Source organism: Larus michahellis, chromosome W (assembly GCF_964199755.1).
Source record: "Larus michahellis chromosome W, bLarMic1.1, whole genome shotgun sequence".
Classification (NCBI taxonomy): domain Eukaryota; kingdom Metazoa; phylum Chordata; class Aves; order Charadriiformes; family Laridae; genus Larus; species Larus michahellis.
The window spans coordinates 22,091,455-22,118,706 of NC_133929.1; the positions used below are offsets into that span (position 1 = coordinate 22,091,455).

A 27,252-nucleotide genomic window follows, 5' to 3' on the forward strand; every position below is an offset into this window, starting at 1 on the left:
CCTCGTGTTTAGACGGAACTTCCTATGTTCAAGTTTGTGCCCGTTACCTCTTGTCCTATTGCTGGGCACCACTGAAAAGAGCCTGGCCCCATCCTCCTGACACCCACCCTTTAAGTATTTATAAGTGTTGATAAGATCCCCCCCTCAGCTGTCTTTTTTCCAGACTAAAAAGACCCAAATCCCTCAGCCTTTCCTCATAAGAGAGGTGTTCCAGTCCCCTAATCATCTTGGTAGCCCTTTGCTGTACCCTCTCCAGCAGTTCCCTGTCCCTCTTGAACCGGGGAGCCCAGAACTGGACACAGTACTCCAGGTGTGGCCTCACCAGGGCAGAGTAGAGGATGACCTCTACAGGATGACCTCCCTCGACCTGCTGGCCACACTCTTCTTGATGCACCCCAGGATGCTATTGGCCTTCTTGGCCACAAGGGCACATTGCTGGCTCATGGTCATCCTGTTGTCCACCAGGACTCCCAGGTCTCTTTCCACAGAGCTGCTCTCCAGCAGGTCAGCCCCCAACCTGTACTGGTGCATGGGGTTATTCCTCCCCAGGTGCAGCACCCTACACTTGCCCTTATTGAATTTCATAAGGTTCCTCTCTGCCCAGATCTCCAACCTGTCCAGGTCTCTCTGTATGGCAGCACAGCCTTCTGGTGTGTCAGCCACCCCCCCCAGCTTTGTGTCATCAGTAAACTTGCTGAGGGTGCACTCTATCCCCTCATCCAGGTCATTGATGAATATATTGAAGAGGACTGACCCCTGGGGAACACCACTCATCACTCACCTCCAACTAGATTCTGTGCCCCTAATCATGACCCTCTGAGCTCTGTCTTTCAGCCAGTTTTCAATCCATCCCACTGTCCATTCATCTAACTCACATTTCTTAAGCTTCCCTATGAGGATGCTATGGGAGATGGTGTCGAAAGCCTTGCTGAACTCAAGGTAGACAATATCTACTGCCCTCCCCTCATCTATCCATCCAGTCATGCCATCATAGAAGGCTATCAGATTAGTCAGACATGGTTTCCCCTTGGTGAATCCATGTTGAGTACTTCTGATAGCTTTCTTTTCCTTCACATGCCTTGAGATGACACCCAGAACGAGCTGTTCCATCATCTTTCCAGGGATGGAGATGAGGCTGACTGGCCTGTAGTTCCCTGGGTCCTCTTTCTTGCCCCTTTTTGAAGGCTGGAGTGACACTGGCTTTCCTCCAGTCCTCAGGCACCTCGCCTGTTCTCCAGGACCTTTCAAAGATGATGGAGAGCAGCCCAGCAATGACTTCTGCCAGCTCCCTCAGCACTCTCGGTTGCATCCCATCAGGGCCCATGGACTTGTGGATATCCAGTTTACTTAATTGATCTCTCACTTGATCCTCCCCAACCAAGGGGAAGTCTTCCTTTGTCCAGACTTTCCCTGTTACTTTCTCCAAAGCCTGGGACTCCTGAGGGCTGCCCTGAGCAGTAAAGACCAAAGCAAAGAAGGCATTCAGTAACTCCACCTTTTCCACATCCTCTGTCACCATGGCTCCTGTCTCATTCAACAGCGGGCCCACATTTTCTCTAGTTTTCCTTTTGCCTCCAATATACTTGAAGAAACCCTTCCTGTTGTCCTTGACATCCCTTGCCAGGTTTAATTCCAAGGAGGCCTTGGCTTTCCTTGTTTCATCCCTGCATACTCTGATGGCATTCTTGTAATCCTCCCAAGGGGTCAGCCCCTTCTTCCACTTACTGCAAACTTCCTTCTTCCACTTGAGCTTTTTCAGAAGCTCCCTGCTCAACCATGCAGGTCTCCTGCGTCCCTTGCCCAATTTCTTTCTCTTAGGGATGCACCGATCCTGAGCTTGGAGGAAGTGGTCTTTGAATACCAACCAGCTTTCTTGAGCCCCTTTGCCTTCCAGAGCCCTAGCCCACAGGATCTCTCCAAGCAGTTTCTTGAAGAGGTCTAAGTTAGCCCTCCTGAAGTCCAAGGTTGCAATCCTACTTGTTGTTGTTTTGTGCATACTACCCATGATCCTGAACTCAATCATTTCATGATCACTACAGCCAAGGCTGCCCCCAACCTTAATGTCCTCCACCAGTCCCTCTGTGTTTGTCAGTACCAGGTCCAGTAGTACTCCTCTCCTTGTTGGCTCCTGCACCACCTGTGTCAAAAAGTTATCATCAATGCACTGGAGGAGCCTCCTGGACTGTGCATGCCTGGCTGCGTGGCCTTCACATCAGATATCAGGGTGATTGAAGTCCCCCATGAGAAGCAAGGCCTGTGATTGTGAGGCTACCTTCAGCTGTCTGTACAAGGCCTCATCAGCTTCCCCATCCTGATCAGGTGGCCTGTAATAAACACCCACAACAGTGTCCCTCATATTAGCCTTACCCCCAAGGTCTCAACCCTCTCTTCATCTGCCCCTAGTGAGAACTTGATGCATTCCAGTTGCTCTCTCACATAAAGAGCAACTCCACCACCTTGCCTCGCTGGCCTGTCTTTCCTGAAAAGGACATAGCCATCCATGACAGCATTCCAGTCATGTGAGCTGTCCCACCATGTCTCAGTAATTGCAATGAGATCATGGCCCTGCAACCGCACACAGATCTCTAGTTCTTCCTGCTTATTCCCCATGCTGCGTGCATTGGTGTATAATATATAATAGTGTTTGAATTATTATTTTTTTCCTCCCATTTGTTCTGTTCCCTGGCATAGTTACTAAAACCTGGACTACCTTTGGAGTTGCATATTTAGTATAGGTAGATGAATATGGTGCCGAGTTTAGCCTTTTAATTACAAAATGGGAAGAGGAGTATGAATACAGTGACAACAATATACCGAATGGGATTGGAGCCCCTTCCAGAACAAGGACGTTTTCCTCCAAGATTGAATTTTTATCAGGTGAGGATGAGAGGAAGATACCTTCCTCACTGCTAAATGAGAATCTCATAACAACCCAATGGCTGTCAGAAAGAGCAGCTGCTTTTACTAGCTACAGCAATTGCATCCCCTGCAACCTGGCTGGAGAGTTTTCAAATGGGTTGTTTGAAGAGAACAGCTGTGTGTGATGAAGCTGCAGTTGTTGCACAATAATGTCATAGGTCCGTGTAACAAAATAGTTTAACTTTATTGTACAGAACTTTTACTGGGCTATTTGAAATTGCTTAGTAAAAGTTGATTTCCTTTAGAGAAACAGAATATTTAGCAAGTTATACAAAGGCCTGTTAGCTTTGGCTTCATAAGCTCTGAACAGTTAGAATCGTAGAATAATGTAGGTTGGAAAGGACCTCTGAAGTTCCTCTGGTCCAATCCCCAACTCAAAGCAAAAACAACTTGGATCAGGTTGTTGAAGGTTTTATCCTTATGAACAATAACAATTTGCCATCGTTTCCTTAAACACTTTTATTTTTCCTATTTCTGGTGGACCACATAAAGTAATGTTGTCTTCAGTATTATTCACCGGGCAAATATTCTACTTAATTAAGCATCATATGAAATCTTTCTATTTTTTCTTCTGTTATATTGATTTGTCCCTCATTAGCTTAAGTTGTATACCCTTACAACGTGGGTCTGAAGAATTTCGGAAACATCTGCATTTTTCCCCACGCATTCTTCACAGGTTGTTAAATTAATGTCAATACTTGATTTTTAGCAATCTTTATCTGTCTTTCTCCGCAGTTTGTATTCAGAGCTTTTATCTTTCACAGATCCATGTTGCTTCACAGTAGAGAGACTGGGGCGTTTTTGAAGACAGAAAGTAAACAACATCTCCTCAGTAAGGGAGGGGTGGTGGGGAGAGGAAGAATATAATTATAAACCTTATCAATGTATTTATGTCCACTAAGAAAGAAAAAGTGGTTTATAATTTTTAGTTCAATCCTTCATTACAGTAGATATATTTTAAATCTTTTTCATGTTAAATAGATCAGTTGAGAATTCTGATATCATGTATGTTACCCTTATGTCTTGAATCACTAATTATAAGACAGTTCTTTATCAATCCCTCTTCAGGCTCCTGCTTGCACTTCTGAGATCTCATATGAGATACTTTTCACAATCTTTGGAAAGTGTGACAAAGTGAATTATTTGTACCGTGTTATTACTAGTGTCCTGTTTTGAGCGAGACAGGATTCATTTCTTTTCTAATGCTGGGGAAAACTGCACTTTTGGAAGACTCTAGTGTCTGAATTATTGAAAATATTTACTTTATAGCCAGCTAAGGTATGTGGGTTTCAAGGACTCAGTGTTTTCAAGTTAGCCAGGTGCAGGGATGAGGAGGAGCGAGACCTGGGTGCTTGACCCAGGCTGGCCAACAGGATTATTTCATACCATGAATGTCACATTCAATATAAATTAGAAAACTTGCTGTGAGGGTCTCTTTCTTGATGGCGGTGATCCAGAGAACTTCTTGCCCCAATGCCAGGCCCCTGAGGCCTTCCCTCCCTCCCAAAGCCATAGCGCTCGCAGTGTCCGACACTTGCTGTCCTCTGCTGGGAGTGCACAGCTTCCTCCTGATAGAATTGTCTGAGTATAATCCTTGTATATTTTATATTGGTATTGGGATTGATATTGGTTCTTTAGTGTTATGAATGTTAATTATTTAGTCTTATCCTATTAAATCTATTTGTATTTCAACCCTCATGTTTCCTTGTTTCCCCCGATTCCCCTTTCCGGGTGGGGAGGGGTCATCGGGTGATAGAATAATTGTCTAAATGACAGTAAATTGTTGTGGGTTTCTCAAACCATAACAACTAGTTACATCACAAAGTATGTTGCTTCCTATGCTATTCCTCTCATATACTAGCATTGTAAGCATCCAGAACACCGTTGACTTTAGAGACTGTTACGTACATTCATTTTTGAATGGACAAAATTACCAGCCTTCTGTTCCATCAGCAGGAGCATAAACATTGATAAAGTGGTATTGTTCTATCTTCCCCTTTCTTTAGGGACCAGGTGTGTTTATTGTCAGGTTTTTAACCTCAGTAACTGCAAATTAATGCAATACCATTTTAATAGTTTCATGTCATGCCTTGTAGTCTTTCATCCATTGTCAAGAGATCCAAATTTGATGACTTTAAAAGATCAGTTTTCCTGGCTATATTTTATACATGGGAACACTATGCTGTATTGTATTTCTGTAATTTCTCCCCCTCCTACATATTCTGGAGCACTTTTGCACTCTATGTAAGCTCAAAATATCTTGTTTCCAATTTTCAATTATTTTTCCTTCTATAGTTCATATGTCTGCAGCACAGTTTGTGTGCGCATCAGGAAAGGGTGTTGAGCCTCAGTTTGGCAGTTTTATTCTTAACAGGTATACTTACTTGTTAGTTTGTTAGTTAATCTTGCACCCAACTTTGCAAACTGATTTCTTTTTAGTCTGTCTTTTGATGTATTTTGCTGGGAGACCCTAATCTCTATAAAAACGTGTTACCTAGTTTTTAAGATGATAGGATTATTGGTGCTTTCTGATGCATTGAGGTCTATGCTTTTAAAAAATGTTTAAGTGAACTATGTAATAAAGATCACTATCGAGTATGCAGAGCATCAGGAATTACTCAAGACTAAAGTTGCTTCTTGGAGATAAAGTGTAACAACAATTTTAGGTTCCTTTTAAATAGCTGGTATATTCTTTCATTGCTATAGGATTCTTCCTTTGAAGATGGATACGATGGCTATCTGACTTTGGCAGAATATGTACAAGACTTCCTAAATCACCTCACCGAGCAACCAGGTTGTTTTGAAACTGAAATAGTGCAGTTTGCTGAAACACTGAATGGCTGGGTCACTGCAGATGAAACTTTGCAAGAACTTGTTGAACTCGTGTATCAGCAGGTAGCCTGTGTATTCTGTCTTATAACATGGATGTTATGCCTCTGTTACCTAGTGTTTAAGATAGGCATACTAGTTTTATTTGTTATATCATTGTACCTATGTAGTATTTTAATGGTTTGAATTTTTATTTTTAGACTGAAACGTATAGGGAAAGATTTTTCTCAGTAAACTGAAATGATAGCTCAAGTGTGGGATGCTTGGCTGGTTGATAAATTTCCCCAATTTACTCTGTTTCCTTTGTGTATTTGAATCTTCTGGGTCACATACTAGAGTTGAAATTACAGCAGCTAATTAAAGGAGTTATATTTCAGTTGCTGGATTTATATAGTAAAGACTGAAGAAACTCTTAAGCAACGTCAGTTGTACATTTTTATTCTATCCTACAAAAAAAAATCTTCATACTACTTAGATGTTTTTCATTCGTTGGTACTTAAAAAAAAATTCTATCTACTGTACACATCACCCTTTGGGAAATGCTCTTTTACTGACAGGCTTTGTTCTTCATCTGGAATTATACCTATTTCAGAACAGCATAATCGGAAAAGAAAAGCTAGTCTGGTGGTAACTAGGTCCAGTCCCATTGATGGCCGTGGAAATGAGGACAGAGACCTTGAATTGAACTCTACTAATTGGGGGAGCCATTGGAAAGAACAGCTTAATCTGTGTTGCGAAGCAAATGAGCTGCTGTTACGGTATTCTGGGCTTGCTGCAGAGAATGTAGTCACACTTGTGCTTGCTTTTTATTACATTGGGTAATAGTTAATAAAAGATTAAAATATTCCATATAACTTTATTGGAAGAAAAAAAGAATTTATCCTATTTATAACTTCATATATGTTAAATAAATTAGCTCATTTAATGTAAGTCTTTTAATGTTGCCTCTTCTCTTCCTGTTTGTAAAACAAGTCCAATATTAGGGTTGGCTGTGCCTTCCTTAACTGAGAAGCATCGAGTGTTATCAGTCTGAAATATAACAGTTTTATGTGAAAAATAAAACTTAGCTCAGTGCAAAATGCTGTCCTAGTATCCAAAAGCATGTGGTTTTTTAGCTTTGTTGTATGTCAGGATATGTTAGTGTTTGAGTGTCAGTCAACTATGCTTATTATTCTTCAGTTAACTATGCTTATTATTCTTCTGTCTTGAGCTTCTGCTCAAGGTTTGGTTTTTTTTTCCTCGTCCTGGTTTATCACAAAACTTCAATTAAAATTGCTGAAGTGTATTTATAAGCATCTGCTTCAGTGGTGTTTGAGCAGATTTACAGATGTTAGGTTTGTGAAGGAAAAAGGCTAAAATGAAAGAAACCCAAGTCCTGTACAGTCTTCCCTTCATCTGGGTATTGGGTATCTTAGCCTGTCTATAAGAATTAATTATCTACTTCCCACTGTTTCCTCCTAATCCGTTTATGTCTTGACAGAGTGAAGTGTCAGTTTTCTTGTTTTCCAAAAGCTGAATGCTCTGACTTCATGGCTTAAGAATCTTGGCTGTTGTCTAGTTAATACAGTGGATAGTTGCTGTAACAGCAACAAAAATTTCTCAAGATATGTATTGGTAGACTAGCCTTCATGCTTAGATTGTGAGGTTTTTTGAGTTGAAGATAAACTGAGATTACCAAGCAACAATAATTCAGGGAGGACATTATTGCACTTAAGATGATGTGAGGTGGTTTTCTTTGGTCTCTGTGTGCTATGCCGAGTCTTAATACCCACAATCGAATTGTTTCAGTATTTGATGCAACCACAAATACAGACCGACTAATTGGGAAGATAATGGTTTAAAAAAGATACAGATGAGATTTGAAGAAGTTGTGGGATTTGGTTGTGTGGTGTTTTGATTTGGTGGGTTTGGTTTTGTTTTTTGTTTGTTTGTTTTGTGGTGTTTTTTGGTTGTTTTTTGTTTTGTTGTGGTGGTGGTGTTTGTTTTGGTTTGGTTTTGTGGGTGGTTTTTTGGTTGTTTGTTTTGGGGTTTTTTGAAAGAGAAGTATAATTTAAGTGATGTATTTTGCCTTATAAAAAAGGGTGCACCTCTTCTAGTCCAAGCAACTGGTTGAACCATAGTACTGATAGATGGTCGAGATGTAAAAAGAATGTTCAAAGGTGATAAAGCCAAAGGAGAAGTTTAATGAATTCTTAGTATCCCTGGATTTTTATTTTTTTTGGCAGAGCTGATTGAGTTACTTAGACCAGAGCCTCTTTTCACTGAAGCTGTATCTGAGAAATAATCTCAAATTAGAGAAGAGTTAGAAGAGAGTTCAAAACAAACTAACAGTAATAAATTGCCAAAATAAGGGGATGTTCTGCTTTAAGTTCTAAGAGGTTGAATGTCGACACTAATGAATTCCTAATTACTTTTTCCACCTCTTGGAATTTTCAGGTATCAGATTTAAAGAAAAATATTTTTCAGATGGTGTATAACTTGTGGAATTTTGTTGCTACCACCTGTTTTTTAGATGATGAAAGTATAAATGTTCACTGGTAACAGTATTTGCTTTAGAAAAAAAGGACCTATCAAGAGCTATTAACTGTAATGATACAGTTTTAATATCTGAATCGTGAGTTTGCTATTCTGCAGTTTGCTGGAGCATGTACAGGAGAAATAATTTATCTTTACTTGCCATGTTCTTGTACTCTTTCCCTGAGCGTTCACTATTGCCAAAAATGGATTCTGGGATAAATAGCACTTAGACTGAATGAAGGTGATTGATTTTATTTATTTTTTTTTAATGTATTCATTGCTCCTTGAGAGAGTGCATGTCCTTGAGAAAGTGTCTTAATGTCCACTGTTGGGTTTTGGGTTTTTTTGATTGGCATAAACAGTAAGTGACTTTCAGACACTCTGGTGTAGGTAACAATGGAGAAGTAGAATTGAGGATACATGGCATAATGGTGGTGGTTTTCTTAAAGCTACAAAATCACAGTATAATGAACTTCTATATGCTGAATTTGCGTATAGCAAAGTGTTGATGAGATACAAAAATTAATATTAGAAATAGTAGTTATTAATCTTCTGCTCTTTAGTTGTCTAGTCAACTGTTTTTAAACATGGTTTTCTAAAAAGCTTTTAAAGATATTTCCTAATAAACTAATCATGACTTTTATGAATAATTTTTTTTTTTCACTTTTTTTATTTTTTTTTTGGAAGGCCACATCTGTCCCAAATTTCTCCTACATGGGAGCACGGTTGTGTAACTATTTATCTCACCATCTCACCATTAGTCCACAAAGTGGGAACTTCCGACAGTTGTTACTTCAAAGGTCAGTATCAGCATGTCATTTTAAGCCTGTTACTTTCTCAGGTTAAGTGTCTTCCTCTTTTGTATGTAACTCTTAACAGAGTATGTAGAGAGGTACATATTTAAAATAGATGTTTAGGTTGAGGATTATTAAAGCACAGGTACATACTGGATATCAAATATATATCTTTTTAAATATTTTTATATTTTTTTTAATATGGAAATAGGACTCGATTTGTAGTTCTGTAGACTCTTTTGAACTGAGTATGTTAGACTGATACCAAATTACAGGGTAAACCTGAAAGCTAGTGAACTTTCAAACTGTACTAAATGCACATGTGTGTACTGTCCTTGCCAGGACTTATTTCATTGTGTTTTTTCTTTAATTACTTTTCTGGCTGGAGTTGCTGTGTAAGGTTTATTCATTGATTGGCTAACTGACTTTACACCTATGAAGTAGATGCATAAAATCCAGGATAAATTTCTTCAGTTTTCAGTTACTACAGAATTTGGGGGCTTACGGTTTAATAATGATTAGACTTCATAGTTGACAAAAATGCAACACTTTTTAAATGGATGTATTTCCTTTTAGATCTTACTGTATGAACATTTGAAGGAGTAGTAGACTTAAATACTTCATAATTCTTTAGAAATTAGCCTTTTTTTTTTTCTTTAAGGAATTTTGGCTTTCTAAGCTTCAGACTTGCTTCTTACTTTTAAAGTTCCACCTAGTCCACCTATGTTTAGGAGCAAAGACATGATAAACTTAAAAGATCATCGAAATGCATTGCTGTTAATCAGGAGCAGTACCTTATGGAGAAGCTGAATTTAATTATTTTATTTTATTTTTAAATCCCAAAGCAGATGAGCTTTTTTGCCTTCAGAATTATCACTTTTATCTTGTGTTAGTTTTCTTTAACTATGTTTGTTACTTGAACAATACCATGAAGGAAATCCCTGTTAACGTTTGGATTATCTGATTCCTGGGTTTAAAGCCAACCCAATAGATAACATTCCTTTTAGCACCTTGAAGCCGTAAATTTAAAGTTGCTTATGTTTTTATTGCTAATATGGTTGGAATTTGGGGGGGGGGGATAAACAAACTAACAATATGAATACAGAGAACTCCTGTTTCTCAGCCCAAGTTTCTACTTCAATTTTTTTATTTCAACTCCTTAGATTTTTCAGTTTCTCAGGTATTTCTTAATCTTTTCCATAACCATTGAGAATACATTGGAGGCTGTCTTACTTTCCTTTTTACTTCAAATATTTTTTTAATTTGTTTTTGAACTGCTGTGTAAACTTGTATATTTTTGACACAGTTGTTGAATACTGGAAAATTACCTCACTGCCGTGTTATCTTAATCCTCAATATTTGCATTTATATCTAGATTATGCATCACTTAACATGGTGGGGTAAAGAATTTATCAAATAAGTATAAAGGCATCTAACACAATGTGGGCAGCACCCTGAAAGGGGAAAAATGTCTTTCGGAGTATACCTACTTTATTTCTGTTGATGTTTGGCTGTCTATGTTAAACTTCCTGGATCCATATTCTAATACATAAACTGTGTAACTGTCTTTTAATTCTTACATGTTGCAATTTGCTCTATTTCATTTTGCTGTCTCAGATATCTCAGTGCTTGAAAACACAATCGTGTAATCATATGTATTCATCTAGAAGGACAAAAATCCACGTTGTCTCTGTGAAGTCCTCTCACTTCCTTCACAAATCATACTTTCTAGCATTCAGCATTTAACAGTTTTAATGCAGTGAATAAGTTCTTAGTATTCTATTAAATAAGTAGCACGTTACATATGTTGGGATGTCTACAGATTATATGATTTTTGTTTTAATGTTTTCAGGTGTCAAACAGAGTACGAAAACAGAGATGAAGCTACCAAAGGAGATGAGACTACTCGAAAACAATTTCATGCCTTTGTGTTGTTCTTAGCTGAACTTTACCTTAACCTAGAGGTGAGAAGAAAGTTGCATGTCAGATGGTTCTTCATTAATTTTTTTGTTGTGTTTAGGTAAACACTAAAGTGGAATATCGTTTGAGGTGTGCTTTTTTGGTTTGGGGTGGGGGTAAAGGGAGAGTGAAACAAAGTAAAAGAACTTTAGAAGACTTTCATTATAATGTGTGTCCAAGAAAGAGATAAACAAAAAAGGACAAGATCATCAGAAGATAAATGTATAAAGATTTTAAAAATTAAAAAAAAGTGTAAGAATTCATAAGAATTCACCAGATTACTACACTTAACCAACATAGGAAATGTTACAACCTAACTGAAGCAGATCAGGGTCAATAACTCATGTAATTCAGTATTCAAACACTAATAGGAGCTATTATCAAATGCTTGAGGAAGGCATGGGAATCTTCAAAATGAGCAATTAAATATGTAGACCTTTAAAGAGTTTTCTTTTGAAGGTTGAATCCTTGGCTTATTCATGAAGCATAAAATCTTTTATTTAGATAGGGGTTTTTTTGTATCTGATATGTACAAAAAAGTGTATGTGCACATAAAAATTCTTTGACTCTTATCCCTGTGAATTTATTAAGTTCACTGACTGCTGTAGTATCCTTAAAAATATATTTTTTCACTGGATTATTTCAAATATTTGATTTAAGCAAACACTATAAAAATGTTCTGCTGGCATGAGGAAAGAAAGCTCTCCGACTCTTCCATTTTTGTTCATAAGTGGGTCTTGAAATCTAATTTTCACTTGCTAAAAGTAAAAAGGAAGCTTTCCAAAGGGTTTGAAGGAGGGGGAATTGCCCAGTTTAGAGTAAACAGTTTATTTTTTAAACCATTTTCTATAATTTTTAAATATATAAAGAGTGCCTTCTAGAAGTAAGCTACTCTATAGCTGTAGAGAATGCATAACATAGGATGGGAAAGAGCATGGGATTTTGAGAATTTGGGATGATGTGGACCACTTGCCAGGCATTTTGCAGCTTTTTTTAGCAATTTATTAGCAAAGAAACAAAATGCTAGACAAGCATTGTTATGTATATGTCAGAATTGTAAGGGTACTACTCAAAGTCTGTGTTCTAGAATAGTTACAGTATTGGGCATATTCTTCCAACTGAGGAGCTCAACTATGTTAATCACAAACCAAACCATACAGCATTCAAGAGAGAAAATGTGACTTTAATTTCAAAAACTTAAGTCTTTTAAATGTGGTTTTGTTTTGTTTTTTTAAATATATTTTTCAGATTAAAGGAACAAAGGGACAGGTAACGCGAGCAGAAATTCTTCAAGAAGGCCTTCGGGAATTACTAAATGCGCTCTTCTCTAATCCTGTGGATAATAATTTGATATGTGCAGTGAAACTGCTGAAGGTGAGACAGTAGTTTTAAAAGAAAAAAAAAAGTTTTTTATTTTTTTAAATAGAACATCATAGTCCTCAATGAAAGAGGGAAGCTCATGAACATTACTTGTTTATATCTACATCATAATATATTTTAAATACAAATACGAAGATACTTTTTTTTTTTTTCTTCTTGAGATTTTTTTCATCTGGGATAAGTAAAAAATAGAGTACATGACAGCTGACAGTGGAAAGTGAGAAAAACAAGATATGGTCATATGTGGTTCCTGCTGGTGAAACAGAGGGGGGAATGAAGTGAAAGTCTATTTCTTTTTGCCACAGGCTAGAATGGATTCCTGGACCACAGATTCAAGATCTAGGCTAACAGAGATAGCCACATCACACAATTCCTTCTGTAGGTCTGTGCTATAGTATGTGGTTAGCAGCTCTAATTAAATGAAGCAATATGGATAGGTTTTTATTGGGTAAAAGGAGGGAGGCAGTGTTTCGTCTCTTAATCAGCATGAACATTATCAGAATTAAGCAACTGTCTGTCGTTCTTGGATGTCCAGCTCATATGCTTCCGTGCCCTGTGAATGCTTTAACTGGATGCCTCAAAAGAGAAATGAACGATGCATAAAGTCAGTGGGTATTGCTTCTGGAATACATAAAGTGTAGGTGACAGTGTCTTATGAAAGTATTTCTTGTCAGAAAGATGAGAATTTTTGCATATCTAAATGAAATGCTTGAAGATTGGGAAGAGAAAGCGGAGAGGCTTTGGATAATGGGAGGAGTGTGGTGGGTTTGTTCTGACTTTTTTTTTTCTTTCAAAAAGCCCTACCTTTCCCCAAGGAAAGGTATGCAAGGAGCATTATGTTTCTTTTTGAGACAATGGATGTACCTTTGGGAGCAGTGGAGGAAACAAAACTGCAAATGAGGAAATGTTTACGGGGTTTTATGCATTACATCATTAGTGGAGCAAGCTGTACATTTTTTTTTCCTTAGTACTTTTATGAAATTGAGCAAACAAAAAAAGTAACGTACTACTTTTAAAAGTAAAACACAAGGCCATTTGTATACATGTAAGAGCAGTAGAACTGGAGCCAAGGTGCAAAGGAGGAAGCAATCCCTTTAGCTCTCCCTTTGCCAGTTCTGGTGTGGGAGAAAACTGTAACCAACTTGAATGAATTGTGGGGTTTTAGGTACATTCTCTGTTCTGAAGGACACTCAGCAGTTAGGGTTTATCACTTGAGGGATTTTTTTGCAGCAAAGGGTTCTTTATATCAGTTATTTCCTACTGTATTGTATGCATTGCTACTACTGTAGAAATATATTTCTATTTCATGATGAAGACAAGCCTCTGCTTTTAAGTTTTACTTAAAAAACAATTGTTATGCTTTATGCAGGGAGAAACTCTTATCTTCACAAGCTGTGGGTTATGCTCCTAGTTGGGAAAACTTTGGGAATGAAAACTTTGTTTTGGGAATGAAGGTCAAAAGCTAAACAGTATTTTTGTGGAGTTTTGTTTCTGGTTTTTGTGGTTGGTCGGTTTGTTTTTCCTCATTCTTCCCCCTTCCTCCTACATCATAATTTTTTTCAGACTCTTCTATCTTAAATTCCAGTTCTGGGAGCTTTTTTTGATATGGTGAATAGGGAAAGAGAGGTTTTACATCCTCCAATTTAAACCCTTCAAATGAAGTTTGGATGTTTAAGCAGGTTGCTTCATAGCAAGCGTGGGGTTGTGTTCAATGAGCATATTTACTCCTGTGGTCAATCCTTACATTGAAAGTGCTTCCCTGAAGCAAGGCCCACTGAAGGACCTTTCAAAAAGACAGTACACAAATCAGGAAGCTTTCCAGTGCTGCTGTGTTTTCTGATCATTCTCCAAAGAAGATGGAGGGCTCATTATTTCTGTGAATACTCACAGAAGTATTTATTTGGCTTCAGTGCCCATTCCAGAATTAAAGACATTTTTGTGGGGTTTTTTGTTTTGTTTTTGTGGGTGTGTTTTGGTTTGGTTTTTTTAACGCAAGTGTTTTCTGATGTCTCAAAGTATCTATAAATGTTGGAGTGTATCTGTAGCTAGGCTGGGCTACCTCATGAAACCTTGGTGTCACTACTGAAGCAATAAGTGTCTCCTGTTGTCCTTTCCATTTAATATAGTGATAGATACAGGTTTTTCACTTATTTGCTTTGCAATATATTTATTTTAATTAAACCTTCTTGGTGCTGTTATCTAATTACCTAGGATCAAGGCAGGACCGCAGTAGAAAACTGGGAATGTGAAACAAGTGCTGACCAAGATGCTTGCTTTTAGCTTTGCGTTTTCTTCCTTTGTATCATCAGATGCCATTCCAAGCATTTTTGGATCATGTAATATTTATGCTGAGTAGATCAGGAATTGCTGTTAACTTTTCCTAGTTTAACTCTTATCTCCTACTGTGCAATTATTGGGCAATGAAGTACCTATTCTTAAAGGAAAAGGCTTTCATCCACAGCAGTTCTAGACTGCTGCCAAAGCTCGCAGCAGCAGCTTCAGTCTCACAGATTTTATGTATTAAAACTCAGGCTGGCTTGGTCAGATAATTCTTGGCTCCTCTTGTATATACCCAGATGAAATTCTCTGGCACGTCTGATGCTAGGTATGTTGACTGAAGTCTTTTTAAAGCTTACTAACCTATTGTTATTCTCAGGTAAGCTTGTGGTGGTGTCTGTAAAAATATGGTCTCTTTTTTCATAGCACGTACTTAAAGCAATTAAGATCTCACAAATGCTGTTAGTCCTTTCAAACAGGATTCAGAATGTTGCAATATTTCTGTGTCGACGTGACCCAAGTAACAGTATGGTCAAATGCAATTTTCATGTCCAACTGATGCACAACTTCAGAAAAATGAAGAAGTGTAACGATTTTTCACAAGAAATCACAGCAATATTTAAAAAAAAATGGTTACATGTATGCATTTTGTTGTAATGTGACTGTTTCACAGTGTAATTAAATCGCTGGAGAGTTGTTTCAAAATCATGTCTCAAGACTGATAGGAGGAAAGTGGCTGTGAACTACTAGGCAACATAAACATTGGACATAGAGTTACCATATTGTCTGTAGTCTAAGGTAAACTTATTTACAAGGTCTATTAATCTGTTTAGCAAAAAATATGTAGGAGGTTGGGACCTTCAACCCTCAGGTAGCGCACAATGCATCTGAACATTATGGATTGTTACAGAATCTCTTCTGTTGACAGTTTCTTAAAGTTTTATAATTTGCTTTAAAAAAAAAAATTACTAATCCCTTGTCTTTAGTTGACAGGCTCAGTTTTAGAAGATGCCTGGAAAGAAAAAGGAAAAAATGATATGGAGGAAATGATTCAGAGAATTGAAAATGTTGTGTTGGATGCAAACTGTAGCAGGTGAGAAGATAAATTCATGTGCAGTGTTTTGTTTTTATATTAAATAGAAGACCTTAAAAATCTTCAAGAATAATGAACATGTCCAAAGCATTACCTTAAAAACTCATTTACAAAAAGTAAGGTAATATTTCGGTCCCTTCCCATGTAACAAAAAGTAATTTTCAATTGGGGGGGAGTGTGTTTATCTCATTTTAGGTTTTGGTTTGGTTTTTTGTCTTTTACTGGAGGTGCATGTTCTACTTAATGAGATCATGGTAGTTTGGGGGGGTTTAATTGTTTTTGTGTTTGTAGGGTTTTTTTTAAACCTTCAGGAGTTGAAATCTCCCTAAAGTGCTTTAGGCTCTAAAAGCACATATAAATATGGTGATATCTCATAGTTTATACTTTTAAATCTGAATTTAACAGCATTAAATATAGCATACAAATCGCTATAAATGTAAGCGTAAAATGGAATATGGTTAGTTTTTTGTGGGTTGGTTTGGTTGGTTGTTTTGTGGGTTTTTTTGTTTTGTTTTCTGGAGAACGGATGTTTTGGCTGTTCTTACTGCAGGCTGGAAAAGAATGAGTGGTTGGCTAATGTATTCTGCTTCTCAATTTGTAATCAACTGCATGCACAGAATCATAGAATCATAGGGTTGGAAGGGACCTCTGGAGATCATCTGTTCCAACCCCCCTGCCAGAGCAGGGTCACCTAGAGCAGGTTACACAGGAACGCGTCCAGGCGGGTTTTGAATGTCTCCAGAGTTGGAGACTCCACCACCTCTCTGGGCAGCCTGTTCCAGTGCTCTGCCACCCTCAAAGGAAAGAAGTTCCTCCTCATGTTTAGGTGGAACTTCCTATGCTCAAGTTTGTGCCCATTACCTCTTGTCCTGTCCCCGGGCACCACCGAAAAGAGCCTGGCCCCATCCTCCTGACACCCACCCTTTAAGTATTTATAAGTGTTGATAAGATCCCCCTGTCAGCCATCTTTTTTTCAGACTGAAGAGACCCAAATCCCTCAGCCTTTCCTCATAAGAGAGGTGTTCCAGTCCCCTAATCATCTTGGTAGCTCTCTGCTGCACCCTCTCCAGCACAGTTCCCTGTCCCTCTTGAACCGGGGAGCCCAGAACTGGACACAGTACTCCAGGTGCGGCCTCACCAGGGCAGAGTAGAGGATGACCTCTACAGGATGACCTCCCTCGACCTGCTGGCCACACTCTTCTTGATGCACCCCAGGATGCCACTGGCCTTCTTGGCCACGAGGGCACATTGCTGGCTCATGGTCATCCTGTTGTCCACCAGGACTCCCAGGTCTCTTTCCACGGAGCTGCTCTCCAGCAGGTCAGCACCCAACCTGTACTGGTGCATGGGGTTATTCCTCCCCAGGTGCAGCACCCTACACTTGCCCTTGTTGAATTTCATAAGGTTCCTCTCTGCCCAGATCTCCAGCCTGTCCAGGTCTCTCTGTATGGCAGCACAGCCTTCTGGTGTGTCAGCCACCCCCCCCAGCTTTGTGTCATCAGCAAACTTGCTGAGGGTGCACTCTATCCCCTCATCCAGGTCATTGATGAATATATTGAAGAGGACTGGACCCAGTACTGACCCCTGGGGATCACCACTTGTTACTGACCTCCAACTAGACTCTGTGCCCCTAATCACTACCCTCTGAGCTCTGTCTTTCAACCAGTTTTCTATCCACCTTACTGTCCGTTCATCAAGCCCACTCTTCCTAAGCTTCCCTATGAGGATGCTGTGGGAGACCGTGTCAAATGCCTTGCTGAAGTGAAGGTAGACCACATCTACCGCCCTCCCCTCATCTATCCATCCAGTCATGCCATCATAGAAGGCTATCAGATTAGTCAGACATGGTTTCCCCTTGGTGAATCCATGTTGAGTACTTCTGATAGCTTTCTTTTCCTCCACGTGCCTTGAGATGATGCTCAGAACGAGCTGTTCCATCATCTTCCCAGGGATGGAGGTGAGGCTGACCAGCCTGTAGTTCCCCGGCTCCTCCTTCTTGCCCTTTTTGAAGACTGGAGTGACATTGGCTTTCCTCGAGTCCTCAGGCACCTCGCCTGTTCTCCAGGACCTTTCAAAGATGATGGAGAGCAGCCCAACAATGACTTCTGCCAGCTCCCTCAGCACTCTCGGTTGCATCCCATCAGGGCCCATGGACTTGTGAATATCTAATTGATCTAATTGATCCCTCATGAGGTTATCTCATTCTGCTGTTTTTCATCCTTATTCTTGCAAACTTACTAAAAACCTATAGAGGGTTCAGACATTGTGACCTGATTTCTTGCCATATGGAGTGAGGACAGCAGGTAGCTGGTATCATCTGTTTGTTGTAAATTAGCTGCCTCCCAGGGAAGATGAGGAAAATCTTGCTTCAGGAACCAGAAAAAATAGCACAAGCCTGAGGGTTCAAAAACAGAGAAGCATGAGCTTCTTTTAATAGAGGAAACAACTGAAGAATTTTTTTAATTTTTTTTTTTCCTTAATGAGTCTCACTGAACTTTTCTCCATGGACTCGCTTAAAAGAAGAAAGCAATTTCTCTTATTTCAGGGATTAAATGGGTGGTAGCATTTAATGTATTGGAGGCATTACTTTTCACTGTTGACTAGAATTTCAATGTGATTTAGAGAACTGAAGTTAGGAGCATAAATTAGATGATTAAAATACAATTTAAAGATCATCCCCTGTTTTCCTCAGTACTATCCTTTTATAAGAAAAGGATTTATTCCTCAACTTGTGCTGTGGGTTTGGTATCTTGATTTAAAAACTATAGCTCTTTCTATTTCATATGGAATCCTTACTTCACCACAGAGGAAGTAGAGAGAGTGAGTGTCTCATAATTGAGGGACATGTAAAGCATCTAGATTTGGGGGGGGGGGGGGGGACTAACTCAAAATTATCTGCAGACCGACCGGACCAAATTTTGTCCTTTTTGGAGCTTTTTTTGAGATTTACCTATCTAGTATATGCAAGATATAACCCAATTATTGCTTATCACAAACCATTCTTACTTTTGTGGTGCTTCTGTTATTTCAGAGATGTGAAACATATGCTTCTGAAACTAGTAGAACTCCGATCAAGTAACTGGGGTAGAGTTCATGAAACTTCTCCACATACAGAAGCTACCCCTGAAAATGACCCAAACTATTTTATGGTAAGAATGTACTGATGCTTCAGTTCCTTAATCTAATGTGAATTTAATTTAATTCATAGACAGTCACATTGTTGAAAGCTGCAAACAGCTGTCTCTCTGAATGTGTATAACTTACTGTATAACTTTATTCTTAGAATGAACCAACATTTTATACTTCCGATGGTGTTCCTTTCACTGCAGCAGATCCAGGTACGTCACAAGCTTAGTATGCCTGTTTTATCAGTCTTCATTAAAAATTTGTAATTATGTTTATGTCCTGTTGAAGTACATAAAAAGTTGTTTTTAAAATATCTGAAAATCATACAACTTAAAAGACAAAATTATGTCTGAATTCCTGGCTTTGTGTAACACATGCTTTATTCTGTATTAAAAGAAGGTAGATGTTTGAAATGGAGAATATGCATTTGAGTTCATATAATTCAGAAGAATTTGTGCCATAGTCCTCAGCACTTGGTCTCTCCAGGAAGCCAGAAATCTTCAAGTCATCTTTTGTTTGTCCATTGTTAGTAGCAAAAGGCTTTGTTTCTTCCTTGGTTTCTCTGTTTTCTGTAATCTGAGCACAACATGGCATGACATCATTTGAGGTAAAGACATCTGTGACTACCTTTACGGTTCTCTGGGAAGATAGGTATCATTCTTAGAGGTTGATTGATGTCCTGAGAAAACACTGTAGCATGAGGTTTTTTTCTATGTTTCATGCCATTCATGGTTTCATTAAATAGGCTATTTTCAAACTGTATAGATGTATGTTAATTTAGAGGACTTGTCTTACATATTGCTTGGTCTCATTTTTACTATGCCAGATTACCAAGAAAAATATCAAGAGCTGCTTGAAAGAGAGGATTTGTTTCCAGATTATGAAGAAAATGGAACAGATTTATCAGGACCTGGAGATCAGTATGTTTTCTTTTTGAGTGATGTTTGTTTGGGGTTTTTAACACTAGTTATTTTTACTGCAAACTTAGGAATCCAATCTAGATAAAAATGAAGTTAAATAATATAATTATTATTTGACCCTACAATGGAAGTTATGTATTTGTTCAGGTGTAAGTTGGTTTGTAGTCACACAAGTTTGAAACAAATTTTATATTTAGCTGAGTAGGGCAAATAAATTTCAGATATTTTTGCACACGTACAACCATATTCTCTTCTGCTTTTTAAAAATTAAATTTGCAAGCAAAATGAAGCACCAGACCTTCAAGTGTTGGTAGTGAGGCAACCTGAATTCATTTTACTGATGCACGTACACATCCTAGCTAGAGATAATTACAAAATTTTCAGTGTATTTCAAAGGGAGGAGGTTGTTAAGTTTCTCTCCTCAGGATAAGTAGTATACCCTCAATTAAATGGCTATTCAGTATTCCTGTAGAACAAGAAAAGCAACCTAATGGCAAAAGGGGAAGCAATAGATGGGAATATAGTCTGACTTTCTGACACCAGTTTATAAGAATTTGATAGGAAACCAGTGAAAGAAATACAGTCTAAAATAAATTGCTCTGAGCTTTGTATTCATCTGGTTGAAGGAAGACTTTCAGATCATGGTTTGATACCCAAAAGACTTTCAGTGTTGTGTTTGTGTGTGATAAGAGTGCTGGTCTAGACTGATATTTTTGTTAGCAAATTGAAAATTTTTAGATGGCACCTAGCAGAGGGGAATTGCAGGAACTTTGGAAGGTAAATTAGAGATATCAGAAATCAACAAGCTCATACTGTGGGAAAAAAATTACCCTCGTGAACTGCTGTGCTTAGAACAAATTAAATGCAAAATGGAGACAGACAGCAGTTAAACACAGCAAATCTGAATTGTGACATATGGAAGACTGAGAGTCAACATTCATGCAAGGTGACTGTGGAACCTTCTTTGTTGAAGGCTTAAGAAAAGCTTAGACAAATCTATCCTGATCGTCTGTCAGCTATTTCTCGTGACTGACATCAGGGAGAAGGGTTTGATGTTGAGTTCCTTCTCAAGTCTACACTCCTACAGGAAAGGAGGAACAAATAAAATAAGTATGTAGACAGCTTCTTTAATGTGCATGCTGATTCCCTTGTTTGGAACTAAGGCACAGAAGATAATAAACTGGGCACCTGAAAGTAACACACACTTCTTGAGAGAGTCAATAGCTGTTGACGTTTTTTTAAGGCTGTTTAGAATTATATACACTATCATGTTCAAGCTACAACTCCATTGTCCTAGTTTATGTCCTAACACTCCAGTTAGACCTAGAGAAAACAAGGAACACTCAAGGTACTTCCCAATAACTGTGAGGAGAAAGCAAGCTGTTAAGTGATCCCCATCACTTCACAGCTTTATTTTGAAGCTCTGTGGTAGTCTCCACTCTGCGCAATACTGATTATCATTAATGGGATCCAGTCTTTTCTCTGACCTAAATGAGACAGATCTCCTCTGAAAGACTGGTTACCATGTAATAGAAGGTAATATAATGCAGATGCAAAAGGGAGGTGAATTAAGGCTGCCTTCTTTCATATATTAACAACATCAGTGCAAATGCATTATTAAATTTTGGAAAGCTTGTATTGCATTATTGACGTGGTCCCCCACAACATCTCTAAGTTGGAGAGATATGGATTTGATGGGTGGACTGTTTGGTGGATAAGGAACTGGCTGGATGGTCGCATCCAGAGGGTGGTGGTCAATGGCTCAATGTCCAGACAGAAAGGGGTGACAAGTGGTGTCCCTCAGGGATCCATACTGGGACAGGTGCTGTTCAACATCTTCATCAATGATTTAGACAGTGGGATCAAGTGCACCCTCAGCAAGTTTGCAGATGACACCAAGCTGAGTGGTGCAGTTGACAGGCCAGAGGGACAGGATGTCATCCAGAGGGACCTGGACAAGCTAGAGAAGTGGGCCTATGCAACCCTTATGAAGTTCAACAAGGCCAAGTGCAAGGTCCTGCACCTGGGTCAGGACAATCCTCATTATCAATACAGGCTGGGGGATGATGTGATAGAGAGCAGCCCTGCAGAAAAGGACTTGGGGGTACTGGTGGATGAAAAGCTGGACACGAGCCAGCAATGTGCACTCACAGCCCAGAAAGACAATCACATCCTGGGCTGCATCAAAAGAACTGTGGCCAGCAGATCCAGAGAGGTGATTCTCCCCCTCTACTCTGCTCTGGTGAGACCCCACCTGGAGTACTATGTCCAGCTCTGGAGCCCTCAGCTCTAGAAGGACATGGACCTGTTGGAGGGGATCCAGAGGAGGGCCACAAAGATGATCAGAGGGCTGGAGCAGCTATGCTATGAAGACAGGCTGAGAGAGTTGGGGTTGTTCAGCCTGGAGAAGAGAAGGCTCCGGGGAGACCTTATAGCAGCCTTCCAGTACCTGAAGGGGGCCTACAAGAAAGCTGGGGAGGAACTGTTTGCAAGGGCATGTAGCAATAGGGTGAGGGGCAATGGTTTTAAACTAGAGCAGGGTAGGTTTAGATGAGACATCAGGAAGAAGTTCTTTACCATGAGGGTGATGAGGCACTGGAAGAGGTTGCCCAGAGAGTTGGTGGAGGCCCCATCCCTGGAGACATTCATGGCCAGGCTTGATGAGGCTCTGGGCAATCTGATCTAGTTGAAGATGTCCCTGATTAGTGCGGGGGGTTGGACTAGATGACCTTTAAAGGTCCCTTCCAACCCAACACATTCTATGATTCTATGATTGCATTTTTCTATCATCTTGGAAACTGTTTCTGTCTTTTAACCTGTGGACAGCGTAAGATGATCTAAAATGGTGACAAACTGACAAACACTGTAGCAATTTGTACATATCTATGCTGTTTTGAGGTTTCTGTTTGTTTTCTCTAGTACCCATAATTTTTTTTTTTCTTCTTCAGACCCTTTTATAAATGTTATAGTTAACTATTATTTATAAAGCTCTGTTTTATTCTTGACATATACATAAATATTTCACCTATTTACTGTTTCTGAAAATCTGTACATAAACTTAACATTTTTGGTGATATTTTTTTTTTTAGGTATTTTGATGACCTTGATGACAAGATGGATCCAGAAATTGAAGAAGCATATGAAAAATTCTGTCTAGAATCAGAACATAAGAGAAAACAGTGAGATGTTACACATTAATGTTATTTTATTAAACCAGTTTAGGTATGGCTAGAATACAGGGGGACACAAAACATTTGTACCAAAATAAGGAATTTTAATTTCTCCAAGTACTAAAGTTATACAATTTCCATTTTGTTAAACAGAATCTGCCAAAAATTGTAAACTTATGCCCTGTAACTTAAAACATTGTGTATATATCATAGTTTATTTTATGTACAAGTATATGAACAGTGTTTTGGCTGCAATAAAATTGATTTTAAAAGTATCATGATGGAAATTAAAATTTAATGAGGAACCATCCCATAAAATTTCCCTTGGGGGGAAGGGTAAGAATAACTTGATTTAAATTTAATTGCTTGCTTGATTTAGTATACATTAGGATTTATCCTTTTTACCATATACTAGATCTGATATTTAATTTTTTTATTAATTTATTTTTTAACTAAGGAGCATATGATCCAAATACAAATTATTATTTTTTTGTGGGGAGTTTTTTGCTTTGTTTTTTTTCCCTTTTCCTTCCTCTTCCAAAATACACATGAGTAAGGTCAGGACTCTTTTTCCTGGAATAAACATGTTATATGTTGATATGTGAAAAAGCAAGCATTATTTTGGAAGTCGGGTGCTTTCAAGACCTTTGGTTTAGGAAAGCTTATTTTCAACTTTTACAAGCAAAAACTATCTTTTAATTTGACGTGTTCTTTAAGACTACAAGAACGTAGTTCTATTTTAACCCATACTTCTCTAAGAGTATGTGCAGTGCTTGATATATTTTTTGAAGGTAACATATCTAACATTCCAGCAACCCCTGTAACTTTTTCCATTCTTCTAGTTATTTTATATAGTTTTTGTTAACTTTGTAGTTTGAGTAAATTCATATATTTCATAAATTTTAACATTCTGAAGCCAACTGCTCTTATTTGACCCCATATAATCATGTTAGTCTTCCTAGGATACACCATTTTTGTTGTTGCTAAACTCAGTTGTACTTCGTCCTGTTACCTGTTATTGGTTAGACTGAGTGAATCAAAAACAAATGGGAAATATTTCCCAAAAGTTAGCTACTGTAAACACATATTGTAAATAATTCTGTTATTTGTTTGGTGAAATAACTTGTGTGTCTGCTAATACAGTGAGCACTAACTGTTTTCTGGATGTTTATTTAACATACTCATTTAGGTTGTAGTTTTGGAAAAGAAAATTTAACTAGCTTTTGTTTCTTTTGGTATAATTTCCATGATCTTGTATTTTTGCTTTTAAAAAAAAGATTATTTTTTTTTTGCATTCAACTATGCATTACAGTAAGGTAATAGTGTCTTCAAGGGACTCTGCCTTACATGTTTAATTTTGCATCTTTTGTACAGTGTCTTTTTTTCCTGAAAAGTAGCTGTCAGACTCCAGATGTATACTCTGTCAGCTTGTGGAGACAATATGTCTTAAATGTAGATAAGAAATACACTAAGTCATCCTGTACAAAAATTTTGGGAACTAGGGATTGTATATTTAAGGCAATTCAGATCAAGGTCTAGTAGTTGATACAGGAACAAAAGATGACATTCTGTCCAAAACTCAAGGAAGGTACTGCACTGCTTGCACTCTAAATTGTTGATTTGCCACCTCTACTTCAGCCTACTTGACCTACTTCCACAGTTTCTACGCTTAGGGTTCTGAACAAATAGTGAAGTTGCTAGTAAATATAATGCATCTTCCATAAATAATAAAAAGTAATAAAGCAGAGAAGTACCGTTATTTGTATTTTTGATGGATAAAATACAAATACTTCAAAACTCAGACAGGACTAGAACGTGCATTTCTGAACCCTAGTCCAGCCCTATAAACGTTATACTTACTTGCTTTAAAACCAAGTATCTTTATACTGCTAGATTTACATACAATAAAAGTTATAAAAGGAGGATTCATAATCCAAATATATACTTTGAAACTTGCTTCAGGCAAGTACTTTGCAGATTAATAACCATTAAAAAGGGTATTACAAATAGAAACAGATTTCTTTTGATGCATGGCTGTGTCTGCAGCCACTTGACTGGATGTTGACCTACCCACTACTTTGCTGAGAAAGCAGTTGTAGAGAATGGAAATTTGTATTGAATGCACTTCTTTCATGATTACATGCTAATCTAAGAAACCTGTACTTCTGTAGGTAAGGAATGATTGTTACAGCTAGATGAGACCATTTGATCTAGTGTGGCCTGTATAGCAAAGGATCTTGAATTACACTTGCTTAGTGCTTCAAGCAGGAATTGATAATAAATTGTCACTTAACTGTAAACTGTCAATCCTCTTAAAACAACTTTGATTAAATTGTAAATATTAGGGGGGAAAGTGTATATATCTTCCAAAAAGGCAACTAGGCTTAATTTTTAAATTGGCCTTTGGGAAATTAATTTTTCAATCTATTCAGCTAGGGCTTCTGAGACCGTTCTAAGTATATGGATTAAATTTCATAGAATGGTTTAGGTTGGAAGGGACCTTAAAGATCATCTTGTTCCAACCCCCCCTGCCATGGGCAGGGACACCTCCCACTAGACCAGGCTGCTCAAAGCCCCATCCGGCCTGGCCTTGAACACTTCCAGGGATGGGGCATCTACAACTTCTCTGGGCAACTTGTTCCAGTGTCGCACCACCCTCATGGTGAAAAATTCCTTCATAAATAAGATTAAAGTCCTCTCATCAAGGATGTATCAGATATTAAACTGATAAGAACAGATACTGCACTTGATCTTAGCCAAAAGGCCAAGAAGCCATTTTCCTGTTCTATTGAATGCATATGTAAAGCAGCAGTCACAAGAGAATTATTTATCTGTAATTTGTTTTAGAGATATGTTGCAGATCAGCGATCTGCCTTCTCAGTTCTGTCCCCTAAGCTGCCACCTCATTTTCTGGAGATGCTAATGTGGAGAGGCACTGAATGAATGCCCTCTTACACAGCTGCTTTCATGCTGCAGAGGGAAGGACAGGAGGAATGTGCTTATGCTTCTGCAGTAGTTCTCTAGATAACTGTGCTCTGTGTCAGTACATGTGCTGAAAGATGTATATCTTAAAGAAGCACAGTTACAGGTAAGTAGTTCTTTTCTATAGTCTAGGCCTTTATACTGATAACTTCCATTTCTGGAGCAGCAAAAAAAAAAAAAAAAAAAAAAGACATCCCTGTTTCCAGCAGATAGTGATAAAAAGCTAAAAAAGGTTAAAGTAAAAAGACACAGTGTGTATTTTCATCTAGCTTGTTTTACAGATGTGTATATAAATCAGATCACATTTTTCGACTTGTTCTCTGCTAGCAGGAAGATAAGGTTAATTCACCAAACGTGTGGGAGGGAGGGAGCTCAGCAGGCTGCTCCGCCTCGTGCTTCCTGCCTTGTGGACCCTGGGTGCCTTCTATTGATTTCCCCATTGTTCTGTATAGCCCCTTCTGGGGAGATGGAAAGCCTGATGGTGCTGTCCAGGGATGACTTGGTGGAGGTGCATTATGCAGGGAGGGTCCCTCTTGCTGCTATCTCCTTGTTGCTTCAAGTACCTGTATGAAATGGCACTCCCTGCCTCTGCCCACCCCCTCCAGCTGGCAGAGACCACCTGCCAGTGGGTTGCCTTGGTTGTCAGTTTCTACAGTGTATGTGGTGGGTTGACATTGTCAGGCCCTTCGCCCTGCGGAAGGGAACATGGGGTTGTGAGGAGTGTGGCTTGTGTTACTGTCTCCATCAGAGGCAAGCAGGTTTTAGAAAGCAGTCTTAATGAAGAGTACTTGAATTGCCATTCAGGAGTAAATGAATCACCGCTTAGGAAGTAGTGTCTCTTGCCTGCCAGGTTCTTGTGAAGCATGTCTAACTGGCCAGTTACACAGAAACGGGGAGTTACACAGAAGTCCTGTAACCTGCCCTCCGGGGAGATGAGGGGCAAAAAAAAAAACACAACCCTGACAAAAAGACAAAAACAAACAAACAAAAAACCCCACACCCCAACAAAATTGTTGTTGCTCTGTGTAAAATGGAGGGGATTTCCTAGACTCTGCTCCAGAAAGGAAGAAGATGAAATCTGCTAAAATGTTTTCACTGTATAGAAAAGTCATGGTATTACAGGGGGTTTGTTTTGTTTTGTTTTTCTTCACATCTAATATAAGAACAGCTTCTACGAGCTCTAGATTTCTGGAACAAATTTTCTTCTCATCTATACTTACCTTCATGTATTATATCCCCATAAAGAAAAAAGATGAGTTTTACATATGTAATACTTTTCTAAAATA

At 38.6% G+C, this 27,252-nt stretch overlaps 1 protein-coding gene and 1 pseudogene across 1 annotated transcript in view; one reads left to right on the forward strand and one right to left on the reverse strand.

Annotated features, from left to right (window-relative positions):
• LOC141735549 (polyadenylate-binding protein-interacting protein 1-like) overlaps positions 1 to 27,191 on the forward strand; it is a 38,271-nt gene extending 11,080 nt beyond the window's left edge. Inside the window, exons 3-11 of the mRNA XM_074568525.1 lie at positions 5,626 to 5,814; positions 8,953 to 9,065; positions 10,912 to 11,023; positions 12,267 to 12,392; positions 15,662 to 15,768; positions 18,800 to 18,917; positions 19,052 to 19,106; positions 19,721 to 19,814; positions 22,904 to 27,191. Of these exons, the coding sequence (XP_074424626.1) occupies positions 5,626 to 5,814; positions 8,953 to 9,065; positions 10,912 to 11,023; positions 12,267 to 12,392; positions 15,662 to 15,768; positions 18,800 to 18,917; positions 19,052 to 19,106; positions 19,721 to 19,814; positions 22,904 to 22,997 (1,008 nt within the window). The 3' untranslated portion in view covers positions 22,998 to 27,191. The remainder of the gene's footprint in view (positions 1 to 5,625; positions 5,815 to 8,952; positions 9,066 to 10,911; positions 11,024 to 12,266; positions 12,393 to 15,661; positions 15,769 to 18,799; positions 18,918 to 19,051; positions 19,107 to 19,720; positions 19,815 to 22,903) is intronic.
• LOC141735696 (U2 spliceosomal RNA) lies at positions 25,650 to 25,760 on the reverse strand (annotated as a pseudogene).
• Positions 27,192 to 27,252: the final 61 nt, after the last annotated feature.